This window comes from Camelus bactrianus, chromosome 28 (genome assembly GCF_048773025.1).
Source record: "Camelus bactrianus isolate YW-2024 breed Bactrian camel chromosome 28, ASM4877302v1, whole genome shotgun sequence".
NCBI lineage: Eukaryota > Metazoa > Chordata > Mammalia > Artiodactyla > Camelidae > Camelus > Camelus bactrianus.
The window spans coordinates 8,822,841-8,842,124 of NC_133566.1; the positions used below are offsets into that span (position 1 = coordinate 8,822,841).

At 35.9% G+C, this 19,284-nt stretch overlaps 1 protein-coding gene across 9 annotated transcripts in view; it reads right to left on the reverse strand.

The window, feature by feature from the left end:
- The window catches only part of LOC141575481 (ankyrin repeat domain-containing protein 26-like), a 48,894-nt gene that overhangs the window by 13,031 nt on the left and 16,579 nt on the right, over nucleotides 1-19,284 (reverse strand). For 5 of the 9 annotated variants that reach the window (XM_074354761.1, XM_074354766.1, XM_074354768.1 and 2 more), the window contains 11 exons: nucleotides 18,198-18,283; nucleotides 16,316-17,056; nucleotides 14,075-14,229; nucleotides 13,410-13,577; nucleotides 11,007-11,040; nucleotides 10,586-10,727; nucleotides 8,222-8,432; nucleotides 6,883-7,060; nucleotides 5,902-6,039; nucleotides 3,956-4,468; nucleotides 2,362-2,514 (listed from right to left, as the gene is read on the reverse strand). In XM_074354761.1, coding sequence (XP_074210862.1) covers nucleotides 2,362-2,514; nucleotides 3,956-4,468; nucleotides 5,902-6,039; nucleotides 6,883-7,060; nucleotides 8,222-8,432; nucleotides 10,586-10,727; nucleotides 11,007-11,040; nucleotides 13,410-13,577; nucleotides 14,075-14,229; nucleotides 16,316-17,056; nucleotides 18,198-18,283 — 2,519 coding nt within the window. The remainder of the gene's footprint in view (nucleotides 1-2,361; nucleotides 2,515-3,955; nucleotides 4,469-5,901; nucleotides 6,040-6,882; nucleotides 7,061-8,221; nucleotides 8,433-10,585; nucleotides 10,728-11,006; nucleotides 11,041-13,409; nucleotides 13,578-14,074; nucleotides 14,230-16,315; nucleotides 17,057-18,197; nucleotides 18,284-19,284) is intronic. The other 4 variants (XM_074354762.1, XM_074354763.1, XM_074354765.1 and 1 more) reach the window with 4 other exon arrangements.

The following is a 19,284-nucleotide window of genomic DNA, read 5'->3' on the forward strand; positions in this document are numbered from 1 at the left end:
CATAATGAAGTATACTGCAGACTGAGTCAGCAGATGCCATGACCATGATTTGATGGAAAGTGGAGGGAAGTGGGAGGCACTGGGTGATAAACTAAAGGTCTGAATGGGGGGGAAGGAATGGACTTTATCTTTGCAAGCCTACTTTCTGTCATGTCACAGAGTCAGCAAAGCATAAGCTGGCCACAGGCCCCTTCAGGAAGCAGCAGGTCTCCACAGAAGTGGAGTTACACACATTCCATGACACTGACTTTTTATTACTATGTAAAACAACTGGTAATATGCAAGAAGACTCGGAAAGAGTTGTCATAACATCTGACTTGGTACTGGCATAGGACAGACAGATCAACGCATCACCACTGAGAATCTAAAAGAAACCCTCACATTTATGATCAACTGATTTTCAATACGAGTGTCAAAATAACTGAATGAAACAATAATAGTCTTTTTAACAAATGGTACTGGGACAACTGGATATCCACAAGCCAAAGAACAAAATTCGACCTCTACCTCATACAATACATATAAAACTAACTCAAAATGAAAGAACTGAAACTACAAAATTCTCAGAAGAAAACACAGGTGTGTGTCTTCATGACTGGATCTGGCACTTGTTTCTTAGGTAGGACAGTAAAAGACAGAAATAGATTAACTGAACTTCATCAATATTAAAAACTTCTAGTCTTCAAAAGACACCATCAAGAAGGTAAGAAGGCAATCTCCTGAATAGGAGGAAATACTCGAAGATCCTACATCTGATCAAAGACTTGCACCCAGGATACAAAAAGAACTCTTACAATTCGATCATAAAAAGACAATCCAATTTTAAAATGGGCAAAAACCTGAACAGACACGTCTTCAAAGAAGATACACAAATGGATAAGCACATGGAAAGATCCCCAACATTCTCAGTCATCAGAAAAATGCAAATCAAAACACAATGAGATGCCAGTTCACACCCACCAGGAGAGCTAATCACCAGTGTTGACAGGGATGCATAGAAACTGGGAGAATTACACACTTTGGATAAAAATGTTAAATCATGTAGCCACTCTGGAAAACAGTATGGCAGTTCCTCAAAAGGTTAAACACAGTTACCGTATGACCCATATGACAGCATTTCCATTCTTAAGTCTATTCCCCAAAGAAATGAAAACATGTTTACATCAAAACTTCGACAGAAATGTTTGCAGCAGCATTATTAACAATAGGCAAAAAGCAGAGGCAACCCAAAGGTCCATCAACTGATAAATAGATAAACGGTTTAGCCCCACAACCGAGTAATGTTCGACAATAAACAGAAATGGAAATACTGACGAGCACTGTAACATGGATGAACCTTGAAGACGTTTCGTCAAGTGAAAAAAGCTAATAATGAAGGACCACACAGCATGTGATTCCATCCATGGGAAACACCCAGAACAGGCACATCTGTAGAGACAGAAATCAGACTGGTGGTTGTCGGGGGCTGAGAGGGACGGGGGCTGGGGGTGATGTCCAAGGGATGCAGGCTTTCTTTTTGGGGTGATGGGAATGTTCTAAAATTGACTGTGGTGACAGCTGCACATCTCTGGATATACTAGGAGATAATAACTATGCATACTAAATGGGTGACTTATATGATACGTGAATTTTTTTTTTTTTTTTTTGGTGGCGGGAAGTAATTAGGTTTTACTTACTTATTTTTAGAGGAGGTACAGGGGATCGAACCCAGGACCTTGTGTATGCTAAGCATGAACTCTACCACTTGAGTTATGCAATTCCCCCATGTGAATTTTATCTCAACAAAGTTAAGAAAAAATCCAAAGGCAGGATCTAGACAATTTTCCTAATTCTCTATTTTGGGTGTACAGACGTCATCTGAACTTCTCCATGTTTTGACAACATACGTAAAATGAAGAGAAAATGAAGGCAATGCCTAACTTCAACTGGTTTGTATAATGACCTTTCTGCACAAGTTACTCTGAAATCCATGAAATCAATACACACAGATTCTATATCCATTCACAAAAGCGAAGAGACATGACAATTTTCTGGACCATGCCATGAAACATTATCCTCTGATTTTATTTGCTTGCCTCATTGTGGTGAGAGATCACTAAAAAATACTGTTTAGTAGGAAAAAAAAGTTAACTTCTGTGAGGAAAGATGTATAATTCTCAACTTATCTAAGGGTAAATATAACAGAAAAATAAATAAAGAAATGGCAGAATGAAAGTCAAAGTTTAAGAAACAAGTGCATTATAAAGATAATAAAAGTGTAATTATAATGAAGATACAAAAGAAAGCTGTCCCTGAGAAGCTAGTGTCCTGCAACGCTCTGTGCTGCACACTCACGGCCGACGTGCTAGGTTTCGCACGTACTGGGTTCGCAGCTTGATGTGACCTCCTCTCTGACTCCTGCTTCTCATTTTCTGAGTTAGTGTGATGATGTGCTGTCACCTCCAGGGAAGCTTCCAACATGGACACTTTCTTTCGGGTGTCAGTCAGCTCTTGCTGAAGCTGTCTCATACAGGCCTAAAGAGATAACTCTGTTACTGATTTTTAAGTCACCTTATCATTAAGTTACATAATATATAACTGCAACATATGGACTTTGAGAACTATCCCCACAGACATCAATTCACCTTCTTTTCCTCACAGGCACACATTCCTGTTTACTGAATTTCATTAAAGATACAGAAGGCATGACCCTCCTGCCTTACTGACAGTAAGTTAACTTAGACAATGGATGCAGCCCCACCAGCCATTCCCTGCCCCTCCCAGGAAGTGGCCAAGCTTTACCCCCACTGAAGTCTCAAACAGAAATGGGCGTGTGGGTGGGATGAGTGGAGGTAAGTTCCACACTGTGGAACACTCTCCCTCTTTCTCATTAGAGGCTTAAGTTCAGAGATCTTCACATATTCAATCTGGTGTTTAAATCCTTCCAACAGACTCCTATCTCACAATAAAAAATGAGGTTATTCCAATGGCTTTGGGGACCTGTGACAACCTGGCCTCCCCTGCCTCCTGGACTGCAGCTCCTACAGCTCCCCCAACACCTCCCACTCACTCCCTTCCTGCCACTCAGGACTCTGCCTGCTCCTCCTCAGTCTGAAAATGGGACCCCAGTGCCAAACTCATACATCACAGAGCGCTCCAGTTCCTCTGTACTGGACAAACTTAGTTCCAAGTGACAGTAACTGAGCCTTGAAATGAGAATTGTGAGCACATTATTTGAAAAAATATTCAAAGTAAATTATAAATAGAACAGGGGAGACTAAGTCAAACACAGTTTTGCTAAAATTTACGAATTGTCCCAAATTATGACTTAATGAAAAGTAGATGCCTTTAAGGAGTGGCGAGGTCATAACAATACATGACTTGAGATGGAAATATTTCTAAATTTAATTCCAATTGACATGGATAAAAGTAAGATTATACCAACTAAAAATAAAAAGCTACTAACGAAAAGTACAAGATACAGCATTTACACATCAGTTCATCTGGGAAATCTGGATTGGACTGTCAAGGTAATCCACACAATTGAATCTTTTTTTTTTTTCTTTTACTTTTTTTGTTCACACAACTGAATCTTAATTTCAAAATACTCATTTTAGGTCTGAGCATTTCATTTATCTGCTTCGTCATGATACTGAAATGTGATGACAGAAAGATTAAAATGACTTGGGCACTGTAAGAGTAGATTACTAAGACCTTCCTGTATCTATCAACAACTTATAGCTTAACCTCTTAAAATTTCAGGTGACATGGCATCTTTACTCAAAGTGAAGCACCTCTCAGGTCCAATTTTTGTTTGCTGGATACAAGATATGCTTTTAGGCTGCTTTACAGTGTATATATTTATACCCCGCACATTTTTTATATTCAACTAGTTTCACCGTTTAGCTTCCATCAGATACTACTTTGAATTTTCTTTGAGGAAGTCTGAAAATCAGTTTCCTTTCTGGGTACTTACTTCCATTTCTGCTCTGTCTGTTACATACTGATACAGTCTGTCCTTTAAACATCTGGATTCATCGATTAACTCCTTGTTTCCTTCCTCCAGCATCAGAACTCGTCTGCTCATGGCTTCAAGTTTTCCCAGGTGATCCAGAAACGGCGCTGGGATATTAAGTATTGTCTTTTTACTTTTGGCCTCACTTTGAGCAGCTTCCAGTTGCTGTCGAAGCAACACGTTTTCGCTTTCTAGTTCACATACTCTCTCCTCCAAGAATGCCTGCTTTCCAATGTATCTGTTGACTTCCCCTTGTTTGCTCTGAGACAAGGATTCAGTTTCCTTGTTTGAACGCTGGGCTTGGCCTCGGTCTCTATGCACACATTCAAATACCAACGTCGTTGGTCTAAGAGCATCTCTCCTGGGATGGAGCTCAATTTCTTGGCCACGGAATTGACGTTCAGCTTCAGGAAGTTGCTGAGGAAGCACCTCGCTGTTATCTTCTGGGTCAGACAGCTCAAAATCCTTTGTGTCCTGTAAGTGAAACCCCTTATCTCTTACTCTTTGAACTGTACTCAATAAACTGACATATCATAATTTCCTTTGAAGTGAAAGACTAATCTCTAAGTTTATACAACAAAAAGTTTGCAATATCTGGGTATCCAACTGGAAGAACTTAAGGTGGATACAAATCTCAAACTTTAAACAAGCAGAAATCCCCAAAAGTTCAAAAATTTAATTAAAGACAGTGAGTCCATGAAAGTAAAAAAGAAACCACAAAAGGATGTTTAAGAAGCTCAGAACTGGGAAGGCCTTTCTTTCTCTGAAATACAACAAACCCAAAAGGCTTAAAATAAACAATGAATAAATCTGACTACACTTAAAAACTATATCTGACATCTAACCTTTGCAGCTACCCCCAGAGTAAGAGCCTTAGCTCTGTATATATTTGGACAGGTTAAATTTCCTAAAAAAATTTTTCCTGAGGATACTCCATAAATATTCTCCCTTTCTAACATTTTTAGAGCGAGTTATAAGAATTACATCTACGGATAAGTGATAAATCTAAGCACTGTACTAAGCACGTCTACAAACATCAGTTAACTCAGCTGTGACAATTCTGGAATAAAGGGTTAAAAACACAAGCAAGCTGCAGGGTTTCCCCCAGGTCTTCTGACTCTCTGACTCTTACACCAAACCAACACTACTTCTCTAGGACAAATATATAAACACAAGAGAAGCCTTCTACTTCCCTAATGGTGAATACACTAAAGGTAAAGAAGCTCAAATTTACAGAGCTCTTCTTAGAAAATCAGGAGACTATTTGCTTCTGCAATAATTTTTATTTCTTCTTCATGGTGTTTATAACAGTAATGGATCTGAAGTAGCAGGGAAATACAGTGAACTGTTTTATTAAAAATAAAATACTGATCAATAAATTATCACTAAGTATAGATTATGGTATGTCACTATATTCAAAAGTTCCTTGTACTGAAATCGCATACCACATGGAGTAGAGCATTACTTTTTATCACACGTAGGAGAACGACACCCAGACTATGGTTTCTGAACTGGCTATACTTTTTCCTCCTTACCATCAGTGGAAATGATAAAGTAACCTCTCCATTCATCTATCAAAGGAGTGAGATCACTGCCAGAAACTAGAATGCCTGCTGTTAGTAGCAAGTTTTGAGATCATGGAAAGTTCATCAATTCCTATAGGAAATATGAAAAGCCTCTCCTTCGATGAGGCCACTGTGAATGTCACTATGTCACTGTTGCAGGCAAATGGATTTGAATTCAAAATATTTCTGTATCCAATGAACCAGAAATGAAACCCCCAGAAAATATATTTATATAGGCTTTTAAAACCCTCTATACTTTCTATACCTATAGTATTGGTTTTTAAACTATGTAAGTATACAAATTCATACACACACGTGTTTGAAGATGACTAAAGAAAATACCTCAGCATTCATTTTCTTGTTAGTCTTTTCTGCCTCCTTTTGTTGGGAAAGATGATGGGCCAGGATTTCATCTTGTATTACTCTGGCATTCTGCTCTCGAGAAAGTTGTCTCTGAGCATCATTTTGCTCTTCTAAAACCTGGAGGCATATTTCATTAGGTTTGGGGTTTTATACCATGAAAAAGTCAAAAAAAGCTTAGGAGGGGAATCTTAAACAAAAAATTTTTTAAACTGTTAAAAAGAAGTAGCCTTTCTAAGCACAGGGATCTTTACTGCACATAAATAACTCAAATTCTAATATATACGACAGCTAAATTTATCACAGAGCAAAAACACAAGGGATGCAGTATCATGAAAGAAAAAATTTTTAAACACTTTTTAAATTGAGTTATACTCATTTTACAATGTGTCAAATTCCAGTGGAGAGCACAATTTTTCAGTTGTACATGAACATATATATATTCATTGTGACTTTTTTTTTGTTGTGAGCTACCACAAGATCTTGTATATATTTCCCTGTGCTATACAGTATAATCTTGTTTATCTATTCTGCATATGCCTGTCGGTATCTACAAATTTTGAAATCCCAGTGAAAGAAAATTTCTTTATAAGGCATTTAACCAATTCCATCACAGTCTCAAGGCAATTCAGCCTGGATTTTAACTTCAAAAAGCCAGAATTAACACATGGATTTGAATTAGACTTGTTACTCTGTTGAATGGACCAAAACCGTCAATCCTTATGTTAATGATTAAGCTCAATTTAACTTCCATTCCTTCATTCAGAAAAGACACAGAGCATCTATTAGATGCCAAGAACATCAAGAAATTAGTAAGTTAAGCTCTAAATGTCATAGTTCATGTTTAGGATGAGATAACTTATTTGTTTTAAATGAAAATACAGATAAATTCAAAAGAATATTATAAATAATATTGATGAAACAGTGTTAGAGATACGCAATTTTCACCTAAGACTAATTTACCTGGTTTGGTTTATTCCTTATGCTCTTCCGTTTGCATTCTAGTGCCCGGGCAGTGCTTTCAAGTTCTTGGTTCGTGGAAACTTGCTCATTGCATTCTTTCTCTTTTCTTTTTAAGTCATCCTTACTGTTTCCATATAATATATAAGCATTCTTCTTCATTTCTTGTTCTAATGTTAATCTGCAGTGAAATATGCTTACCTTAAAATTTATTTTGTTAGAAAATAAAAAGTTCATTTTATGATCTGGTTCTTCACATGCTGATTTATTACCCCAATGGAATTTCTATGTTCTCAATTTTTTTTTTCATTTTTAAGTCTCACATTTTAAATTCCTCACTTCAATCTCTTCATAAAGATAGACTATATATATGTATATATATATATATTTGAAAAGTAGCAATGAAAAGACATAATGCTACTGAGTTTCAGTCAAGAGTAACTCTGGTCAATAGTGTAGGAAAGAAAATTTGCAATTATTCAGTAAGGTTTGAATTGAAAATTACCCTTTCCCCCACATAGTCATAAATTACTCCTTCATTAGGACAGAGAATTTAGTTATTAATTAAAAGAGAAGTTGCTATTTAGAAACAGGTTTATAATTTCATGAGAAATAAAATTTCAACTTCATGAGATATTACAGGACTCCTACATGATCTCCAGGGGAAGGTAACATCCGCAGATGTCTTTTCCAGAACACTGACCCACTAATTAGCATAATCCAAGGTGAGGCTGGGGAGTCTATTCCCTGATGCCCTACACTTTATGTTTCTTCTTTTGCAGCACTTTGAACTTACCTTGTTGAATATTATTTATTTTAGTAAGTCATTTTTAAATCCCTTTTGGTACAAGGCAGGATCCCTATTAAGTAATTAAGAAATAAAGAGTAACCCGTGCTTTCAGCATACACCTTTGAACTAATCTTATCTCTGTATGAGAGAGATGCTGAATAAACTAACCAGTAATCACTTTCCACTTTACTTTTTAGTCCATCCATTCATATGTTAAGAGTCAAACTGCATAAATTTTTTTAAAGTTTCTGCCTTGAGAAAAATGGTAATTTCATAATTCTGCAAGTGGGAATGTAAAGTAATATAAACTTTCTGGAGGACAATTGAGAGATAAGGACCAAAGATTTTTTTAAAGAAATATAGAATGAGTGTGTGTGTATATATATATAGCTGTTATTTCCAAGAGTCTCATATTCCACAATATTAATGAAATTTTCTCCCCTGTAAAATCCCAAAAGGTAAGTTAGCAATCTTAAGACTTTTCCTACATACCTACAGTATTAAAGTAAATATAGAGTTCAAATATTTCTTTAAAACCAAGAAATTCAGTACCTCATGCTGCAGAGCTGTCGTTCCCACTCCACATTTTGAAGTTTTAACTGTGATTTTGCTTCTCTTGTTTTCAACAGCTCTGCTTGTAGCCAGTTCACCTTATTTTCCATTTCTTTAATTTTTTCTGTAAGTAGTGCACAGTCAGATTCTTTCAGTTCTATTGATCTGAATGAATGAACTGGATCCTCAATTTTCAATAACCTATCAGAATCTGCATTAGGAAGAAAACAAACATAGAAACAAAATATATGAATAATTTTTGTGTATAAAGGACTGTGCATTTTCACATTCATTCATCCATATATTGAACAAATGGATATTGAGCATCTATAACATGGAAGACATTCTTCTAAGATCTGCAGATATTAAAAGAATGACAAAATAATATTATGAACATTATGCAAATAAATTTGACAATTCAGATGAAGTGGGTAAAATTCCTTGAAAGAGAGAAATTACAAAAGCTCAATTAAGAAAGAACAAATAAGCTAAAAAGCCCTATATCTTAAAAACCAAAACAAAAGTCCTATTTAAAGACCTTAAGACAAAGAAAATTCCAGTCCCAATGGTTACACTGGTGAATTCTACCATATATTTTACGAAAATTTAATACCAATTCCACACAAAGTCTCCTCGAAAAACGAAGAGGAAGAACTATGTCCTCATTCTATAAAACTAACATTACCCTGAATCCAAAACCAGACAAAGGTATTACAAGAAAGAAAACTAATGTCATGAAAATGGAGGTAAAAATTCTAAACAAAACGTTAGCAAATTAAATCCAACAATACAGGAAAATTCATCACGACCAAGTGGGGTGTATCCCAAGAACGCAGGGCTGTTTTAACACGTAAAAATCAATGTTATTCATCATATTAACAAACTAAAAAAGAAACCATATGATCATGTCAGTGGATAAAAAGAGGCACTTGCCAAACCTCAGCATCTATTCCTGATAAAAACTTCCAGCAAACTAGGAACCAAGGGAACGTCTTCACTATGACAAAGATCCGTGCTAACCCTACAGCTGACACCATACGCAATGGTGAAAAACGGAACGCTTTTCCCAGAAGGTGAGGAACCGGACAGGAATGGCTTCTCTTACTCCTTCTATTCAGCAATGTACTGGAGCCAGTGCAATCAGGCAAAATAAAGAACCAAAAGGCATCTAGATGGGAAATGAAGAGGTAAAAGTGTCTGCTAATCAGCAGGGAATACGATTACATGATGCGAGTCAGCTAACTCCAACCTGTGGGCTGGGTTGCTTGCTTTGGTAAATAAAGTTTTACTGAAATACAGCCATGTCCATTAACTTGTGTATTGTCTATGGCTACACTTGTTGCAACATTGACAGAGCTGATTAGCTGTGACAGAGAATGTATTTATTGGCTGCATGTCTTAAATGTGAACTATCTTTAGTAAGACAGTAGTTTAAGAAAAATCTTGACCACCTTTGGTTATGTAGAAAATCTGAGAGAATCCATAAAAAGGCTACTAGAACTAATAAATGTGTTCAGCCAGGTTGGAGGGCACAGAGTCAGTATACAGAAATCAGCTATATTTCTATCATCAGAAACTAAAATTTAAAATATAGTATTTTGAAACAAACAAATAAGTAAAAATACACTATTTACAGCTGCACTGAAAAATAAGAAATACAGGTAAACATAAAAGATGGAAAGACCCAGACACTAAAAACTATTAAAATATTACTGAGAAAATCAAGGAAAACCTATGTAAATGGAGAAATGAACTTTGTTCAGGGTTAAAAATTCCATTTTGTTAAGAAGTCAATTCTCCCCAAATTAATCTACAGATTCAACATGATCTACATCTCATTTCCAGGACACTAGCAGACTTTTTTTTTTTCACATTGACAAGATGATTCTAAAATTCATGTGGAAAGAAGGATAATAAAAGGAAACAAGATGAAGCCAGAGGACTGTGGCCTTTAACCATGGAGCTACGAGAAGCAGGAGCTGGATTTTAGGCAAGGAGGTTAACAAAGACCTGAATTTTAAAAACTATCTAGTAATCATGCTGGCGGCGTAGACCAAGGTTCCAGGAGGTGGAACGGCGGAGAAGAAAATCCTGAGGTGATTTCAGCGTTCTAGGAGGGAAGCAGTGATACCCTGACCTTGGGTGAAGGCGTAGGAGCAGCAGAGTCAACAGAAAGCACAGGGAGTGGGAACGGTCACAGCCCCCGGCTGGCAGCGCACAACACGTCTGCTTCTGCTTTGACACAAAGCAGGTTTCTGAGACGCAGCGGACTGTAACGGAGCTGTGCTCCCTGGGGCAGTACTAGGTGTGCAAAGGTTACCACGAGATACTTAAAAAGGCTGTGTAGTCATATGGGGGTCCTACCTTTACTCTCCGGGCCAAGTTGTTCGATTAGCCTCAGGGTACTCTTACAATTAGGGGAAAGCGACTTGTGATCCTCAGAAGCTGTTTCTGGTGCCAGAGTTAAGTCATCGAGGTCATCCACAGAATTCACCTGCTCTGTGACCTACAAATAAATAATGCTATTTCACAGTGTCTCCAACATAGTTGTAAAATACGCTCAGTGTACAGAGGTGATAAATATCCATCTTTTTATGAGAGCAAAAACACAGACAATTCTCCAAACAACTGATTTTCGTCAGAAGGCTAACTTTATCAATAATGTTTCTAAATTATTTTTAAGTAAATGTCTCTACAACAAAGGAGGATTTTCTGTTTTTCCACTCTATCTTTTATAAATTTTTTTTACTACAGGAAAATATTTTTGATTAATATTTTACTATACCTTGTCCTTTTTAGTAGACATTTTCTTTGAAGACCTGAAAAAAGAAAAAAGCAATTCCTTTAAGCCAAATACTAAATATTCAAAATACAAGAAGTATGTAAATCTATTTTTTTATACAAAACCTTTGCATTGATAATTTTCAATAAAAGGGATTAAACAAAAAATGGAAACAGTAACATTAAAGGACAAAGAAATCATATCAATTATATTATTAACAAAGTATTAAATTTAAATCAAGCAGACAAGGAAAGGAAAAGGAAGAACATAAAATTACTTGTATTATTTGATAGGAAAAAATATAACAGGATTTTCTTGTTGTTGTCTTTTTCAATAAAAACTGGCTTTCATGGCAATAAAACCTATTTGGAAAGTATTACTTAAGTCCTTATATGAAAGAAACCGTTTTCTAATAACCATGACATCAGCTTTTTTGAGGACTTAGTGTGCAACTGCTGTGCATTATTATCACCACTTTACGTGTCTTAAAGACATTTTAATCCTCACAACAATCCTGGGAGGTAGGTAATACATCAGGTACTTTACCCAGAAAGAAAATGAGGCACAGAAAGGCTAAGTCATTTGTCGAAGCCCCTATGTCTGCCCAGAATTCCAACCCAGGCAATCTGGCTTCAATACTTGCATTTCACAGTATGCTAAGAAAGTGATATTTACTTTTAAGCATTTTTAACTAATGTAGTAAATGAATCTCTATTATTATTCTATGTCTAGGTATAATTATAAGTAATAATTTCTAGGGCATATGTCCAGAAGGAACCCTACTTCAAAATGACACCTGCACCCCAATGTTCATAGCAGCACTATTTACAATAGCCAAGACATGGAAACAGCCTAAATGTCCATCAACAGATGACTCGATAAAGAAGAGGTGGTAGGTGTATTTATACAATGGAATACTATTCAGCCATAAAAACCAACAACATAACGCCATTTGCAGCAACATGGATGCTCCTGGAGAATGTCATTCTAAGTGAAGTAAGCCAGAAAGAGAAAGAAAAAAACCATATGAGATCACTCATATGTGGAATCTAAAAACAAAAGCAAAACAAAACAAATACAAAACAGAAACAGACTTATAGACATAGAATACAAACTTGTGGTTGCCAAGGGGGAGGAGGGTGGGAAGGGACAGACTGGGATTTCAAAATGTAGAATAGATAAACAAGATTATACTCTACAGAACAGGGAAATATACACAAGACCTTGAGGTAGCTCACAGTGAAAAACATATGTGACAATGAATCTATGTATGTTCATGTATAACTGAAAAATTGTGCTCTACACTGGAATATGACACAACATTGCAAAACGACTATGATTCAATAAAAAAATGTTAAAATAATAATAATAATTTTTGAATCTTAACACCTATTTTTTAAAAATAAGAAGACTTTAGACCTAGGCAATACTGGAAATCTACTTTTAATAAAGATTTGCTTTTGCTAAAGACATTAATCAGCGGGCATTCATTATCCATTCAGCTGTTTGTTCATGCATTTGACAGGTCCTTATGGAGCATGATGGCTTTTTTAATTTAGAACTTAGTAATCCAAAAGTAATCATCTGTGATAGATTAACAGTTTATTATTCTATCGTATATAAACAAAATCTTCCCCTTCTTCCTAGAATCTAAACAAATATTAAGTTAATATAATCTGGTATTTTGTAATAGCATACAAAACCATAGCCACTCATGATGATACTGTCAAGGACACTATAAAATCTAGAATCATCAATGAATGATTAAACCCTATTCAGTATGGCCTAAGTGTTTGTATAGTCATTATGAGTATACAATTTTTAAAAAATCTATGGACAATGGTGTAACTTTAAAGTCATTATCTGCATATTCAATTGTGTAAGAATATTACGCTTCAGAACTAATGAATAAGCCTTACAACAATACCATACATGAATACTTTACTACAGTATTTTAAAGATAACAGTACAATCAATACACTTTCTAATATCAGAAATTCAAACAAAGTTAAATTGAAAAACACGTCTTCTATGGAATCGCATCCAACAGCACAGAGACATCCCCTACAAACTATCATCTCATCATTAAAAAAAGAAAGGGAACCCCCACGAGCCCCACGTTCCCCTTCAGTTATCACCCAGTCCTCTCCTGCCTTCCCAGGGAATGTCCTCTGAGGGGCTGTTCACACTGATTCACTGCAGCCCGGCTTCCCTGGGGACGTATTACAGAAACTACTTCCGGTCAAAGGCACTTGTCCTCATCTTAGCCTTTCGGCAGAGTTCCTCCGACACAGGTGAGAATCCTCTTGCTTTGGCCTGTGCACTATATGCTGCTGTTCTATTTCCAGAGAAGGTAATCACTGCTAATACGTCTTCAGCTAGAAATAAAGAATTTGTAGGTTTTACCTGCCACAACCTTGATCTCCTTCACTTAAACTGCTGTTGTCATTCCTGTGTAGGAGACCACCAGCCAGCGAGGCAGTCTTCGCAAATACACGTGAAGTCACAGATGCTTTTAATGTCCGTTTTCCACTTTCACTCTTTACTCCCTTCATGTGCAAGCCAGGACAGCTACTTTAAAACAATCCATAAAAAAGCCTATTTTTAAAATATAATTCTACTGATAAATTTAAAAAAAACCAATTTTTGTAAAATTCCAACTCTTACCCATCTTCAATCATTTATTAATTCACAAAATGGTTAACAAGTGCCAACCATATGCAAGGAAACACAAATTCTTGCTTCAAAGACAGATTTACAATTGATACAATGTGATACGCAACAGCTGACATATGAAAGTAAAGTGAGCATGAGGAAGGCTTTACAGAAGAGGGGAAATAAACAGGAATCATGAGCAAAAGAGACAGGAGGAAATTATTCTACTTAAGAGATTAAGAGATTAGAATGTGAGCACAAAGATTAGGCACATGGCATTTAGGTGTGTCCTAGGAACCTGGAAGGAAGAGTACAAAATATATGGAAGCAAGTAGAGAGATGAGTCTGGGAAGAAATTCTGAACAACATCTAGGAAAAGAATAATTACCTACTGCTGAATACTGATATAGGCTTACCTATCAGAATCTCCTTTCTGCAGAGCAGGAAACCGCTGGTCATCAGTTTTTCCCCTCTTCCTCTGCTGAGTTAATCCTTCATGATAGCTGCCATCACATATGGTTTCTGATCCTTTCAGTTCACCACTTTTGCTCCTGTTCTCTTCTACTTCAACCTTCAGTGAAAGTTTGATACAAAGGGTAATTATTACTTTATTCATTATAAAGACTTTGTTATCATTCACTTTATCATTTGACTCAGAGTTTGCCCTGATTTCAATTGATTAAGATATTTTTGTGCTTATTTTAATTTTTATCATTTCAAGTCATTGGAATGTTTGTAAATTCTGCTTCTTTCTGTTTGAGAAAAAGAAACAGAATTTCCAAAATTTCAAAAAGGACTTTCTGAATGTTGTGCTCTTACATCCACTCTTCCCCATGTGAATGGCAGAGACAGAGAAATAGAAAGACAAAGGCATAAAATTTGTCCTCTTCTGTCTTTACCACCAAGATTTTGTATTAAACAGCCAGATTTAGAAGATGTCGAACATTGGTGCTTCAGTAACAGAAAGGAAACATTCTTCTTTCTGTGCTAAAGCTATCCTTTCCCCACTACTTTTTATAATTCTTGTTTCATTTGGATCCCGGGGTATCAAAATGTGGTGTTTAATAAAACATATAAACCCATGTTTATCGAAAGGAGCAGAGTGAAACTGATGAATTGCCAGTTAGTGTGGAATTCTGCAGAAGGAATAATGCTTCCTAATTTCACATTCAATAACCATGGCCATTTTATAACTAGACGGCATAGGAGTAATGAGAGATCTACCTTAGCCCCACTGTTTACTGAAAACGGGAACACAACCAAGAAAGGTTAAGTGATTTGTCCAAGTTCCCTAAAGCAGTATTCCCCAGCATTTTACGGTGTCAAAAGAGATGATACAATTCTGTAACACTAAATCTAATAAGCTACCAAATAAATTCATCAAATTGATCAGATAAGTGTGACTTCGGCAAAGTTGGGGGCAGGGCTCATCTCCTTTTTCTATTAAAGGGGAACACCTTCAGATTTCCATCTTTAACACTCTTTGCACCTCACACAAAAGAACACACACATTTTAAAAATCTATTACTAGAACTAAAAAAAATCATTCAGTGCATCTCAAGACTCAAGTTTCTCAAAACTCAAGTTTTCTCCTTTGGAGATAAATAGTGAATTTTTTTTGCTGAGGGTTCATACTACCTATATGATAGAATCATACATGTCAAAACTTCCTACATTTTATTAAATAATATAATGTAAGTATCTGCCTCAACAGAAACACCCGGAAGTGGTGACTCAAGAGTATGTGGGAGCACATGTATTCTTAAGAATATCTCAAAGTGGCCATGATGGAATTCTAAGTGTCCAGTGATCAGTAAAACAGAGAAGCCTGCACTCACTAACGCACAACACACGGATCAGTTTAGTGAGAGCACGTGCTTATATCCCTTCTCTCAGTCACTGCTTCCTTCCCATTCTATGGATGTGCAACTTACATTCAAGCCAATAGATTAAAACAAAAAAACAAAACCCTTGAGCTTATTATATTTCTTAAGCTATTTCACTTGCGTTTATTCCGGCTCAGAAGGTCATGTGGCACAAAGCTAAATTACTTTCCCACTTCATACGAAAGACTGGCACAGAGACTTAGGTTGATTAAGGAACAAAACCCAGGAAAATACTTCCCTGAGTTCCTGTTATTTAGATGGCAGAAATAGTCTGTTTCTACACGATTACATATTTAGATGACCCCGTTTTATACATAGGCTATTTTCCTAAGTGGAAAATCAGATCAAGTATGGATCAGAATGGAAGAGATTATTGATATAGAGAAAAAAAACAAGAGCAGTAGCAAAGGAATCTCTACCTCTTTTTGAAGCTGAATTTTCTTTTTCCAAAGCCAGGAATTCTACTTGTAACATGCCTACCTCATTGTTAAACCTTTCCATATCTTGGTGTAACTCTTTTAGATATACTTTGGATGTTCTGTTACCATTTGATGGAGAACTCACATTTCCTAATTCAGGGTCCATGATTTTAGAATTACTAGCACCGCAGTTATCTGCAAGCAATGGCTTCTGGAGCTGGTCTTGTATTGGTTTGGTTTTCTTACAAGTATTTGAAACAGCAGACATATTGTGACTTTCTATTTGAATCATGTGTTTCATCTCACTGGAGAGGTCAAGCCACAAACCAAAAAGGCTTTTTGGGTCACTTACCTGAGGTGCATGTCCAATGTCTGATTTCCAGTGAGTATTTTGGCTCCTTTTTGGTTTTCTTTTTGTGGCAAATTCTTGGTCTTCATTCACTGTAAATGGAACTCGGTTCCTTACTTCATTTTCTCTGTCATTACGAAAACTCTCCTCAGTTTTGTTAAAAACGTGTTCAATGTCTGGCTTATCATTTTCATCCAACTTATTTTCATTTAAATAAAGTTTTGAAGATGACTGGCAACCATACTTTCTTGACTCAGACTTGGAATAACATGCAAATACATTTTCAAGACTGGGCTCTTTGTGTTCAGAGACTGCCTGGAATCCTATAGAGACAGAGGCTCCAGGTGCATCCTTTTCCTCAAAATCAAATGTATTATCTGTCACGTTGGAAGGTAGTTCCTTTAAGTCACCATGTAGTTCAGAGTTGTCAGGTAGCGGCACTACCTTACGATGAAAAGTAATTTTGCCTTTTTCATGGATTTTACTCATTTTCTGGTTTGACTTCTTTGTGATAAATTCTGAATTATGTTTCCAGTCGAATTTGCCTTGTTTGACCCACATGTCCTCATGCTTCTCCACACAAGAATGTTTTGAAGATACAGGTACGTCCTTTCTGTCATTTTCCTTATTCACTTCTGGTTCTCTAGGCGTTTTTTGCAGATGCACAAGTGAAAGATTAATCTGGTTGATTTGATCTTCAGATTTCTTTTCTTTCACAGTACGTGCTTGTGAAACATATTTATCCTTAAGTAGTCAAGTACAGATAAAGAAAAATTAGAAAATAATTAAAATTTAACAAACTTCGTAATCTATGTTGGGCTACTCACAAACTAAGAAGTGAAACATAACTTGCCTTAGCCTTGAAATAGGAGAAAAACAGGAACTCAGAAACCTAACTTTGTCACTGTTTGTTTGAACTAAACAATTCACACGTGTTAAATCTACCAAGAATTAAGAGATTAGATTTTTAACATTACAAAGATTTCCTCACTAAAAAATATTTCACCTCTCGTACTTTAAATAGTGAGCCCCTCCAGTGCATGTAAAGATTTTTTTTTAAGGACTAATAACTGGAGAATAAGCAAACTGTAAATTATTAGGTGCCAAAATCAATTAGCATCAATCAGAAAGAGGAACAAATTCCTGAATTTTAATGCAAACGATATACTATGATAGTGATCTATCTCAATATGTATTCTCTGCATCCACTGAGTTATATTATACTCTAACATTCACTAGTGAGAGTGAATGAAAGCATTTTTAATAATATTTACTGGTTTCCTACCCTGAAATGAAATAAATTAGAAAGTTTTTGTTTCTTCCCTAACAATAAAGGTCCAACCCTGGAAGGTTTGATTCTCTTACTAGGCAGTTGGGTTGACTCTATGACCCCTATTCTCTCCCTGATTGTAGATTCTGAAATCGATTACATAGAGATCACAAGACAGAAGAAATCTTTCATCTTGGCATCAATGACTTGCAATTTGAAACTGCAAATTTTGGACCACTGGGAATGACTGTTCCTTACATGAAACTAACTCGGTGGCCATCACTGTTATATTAGTTACAATTTCAATTGCTTATATTACATGATTTAATGTTTGATATCACCTTCTTTATCATGTGTGGAAGTTATAAAAATGGAAGAAGTAAACAATATTCAGGAAGGTTTTTTGCCTCAATTCCAAGGATAAAGTTTAACTATAAATTGCTATAGATCCTAACAATACTTTTAAGTTTTGTAATTAGATAAAATGCTATTCAAAACTAAATATTAATTATTTATTGACTCTAAAAGTCTAGTCTGAAAGGCAATTTCTTTTGAATTTGAATAACTGTGTTATTAAAGCACAGAAAACAATACAAACCAGAAGCTTAAACTTACATTTTCACATACCTGTGAGAGGTTGTTTTCACTCCCATCAAGTCTTTCTTGCTCTTCCTCAGCTGCCCTTTGGAAGTCTGGGTCTGCTGAAAAATGAATATGCTTAGTTAAACTTCACTACTTAGAACGGCTAGATAAAAGGCATCATCTTTATAAAAACATAAACGTTTCATCAATTGACAGTTTAAATTAAGCTTAATCTTTAGCTGGATATTTACTTCTTTAAGAACTACTTCTAACTATCTAAAACTTCAACAAACTATTTGGGAAATACTAGATGTTACCAGATAAAGGCATACAAACATCTCAAAGTTTCACTCACAAATTGATTCACCAGACATGAACAAAACAAAGAGAAATAAAACAAAATTTAAAAATACAGTAGAAATATACAAAGTCACGATAGACTCTATTCTCCCCTCCTAACAGTACCTTTTGAACAACATACCAAGCTTCAAGAGCAATGTTATTCGTGGTTTCCAAAATTACTGTTACTTTTTATGCTTTTATCTTTCCTTAACCTGAAATGTTTCCCTCTATTGTTCTGACAAGTTCCTTTTCCTCTTTGAAGACTCAGCTGCTCTGTGAAGTCCTCCTTGATTGCAGCTGTCTTTCCACAGAGACACAGGGATCTCTTTCCTTGGAGCTACCTTGGTACCTCACAGATTTTTCTAGTGTGTCTTCACCAGCTGAACTGTAAACTATTTCTTTACATGTCTATCCTCTTTGCTCCCATGCTGTAGAGGACAAACTCTTAAAAGTATCTGTGTATAAACAGTATTTATTAGAAAAACTTTGAGTTTAGAGCTTGTAGTCACTACTATAGGAGATAACTGAGAATCTTTTGTAAATACAACATTAATTCTGCAGGTAAGGAAAGAAAAGATAAAACTATAGGAGCAGAAAAAATATTGTATGACATTACTACAGCTCTGATTATATCACTGATTAAGGCACTAAATTCATTGGTATATAAAGTAGAACACATATTAGATATGGTTAATCAACAGACTGGGTATCCTAGAAGAATTAGAATTGATATCCCATATATTATTTTTAAGTGATAAAGCACTCCTTAAAAACCAAT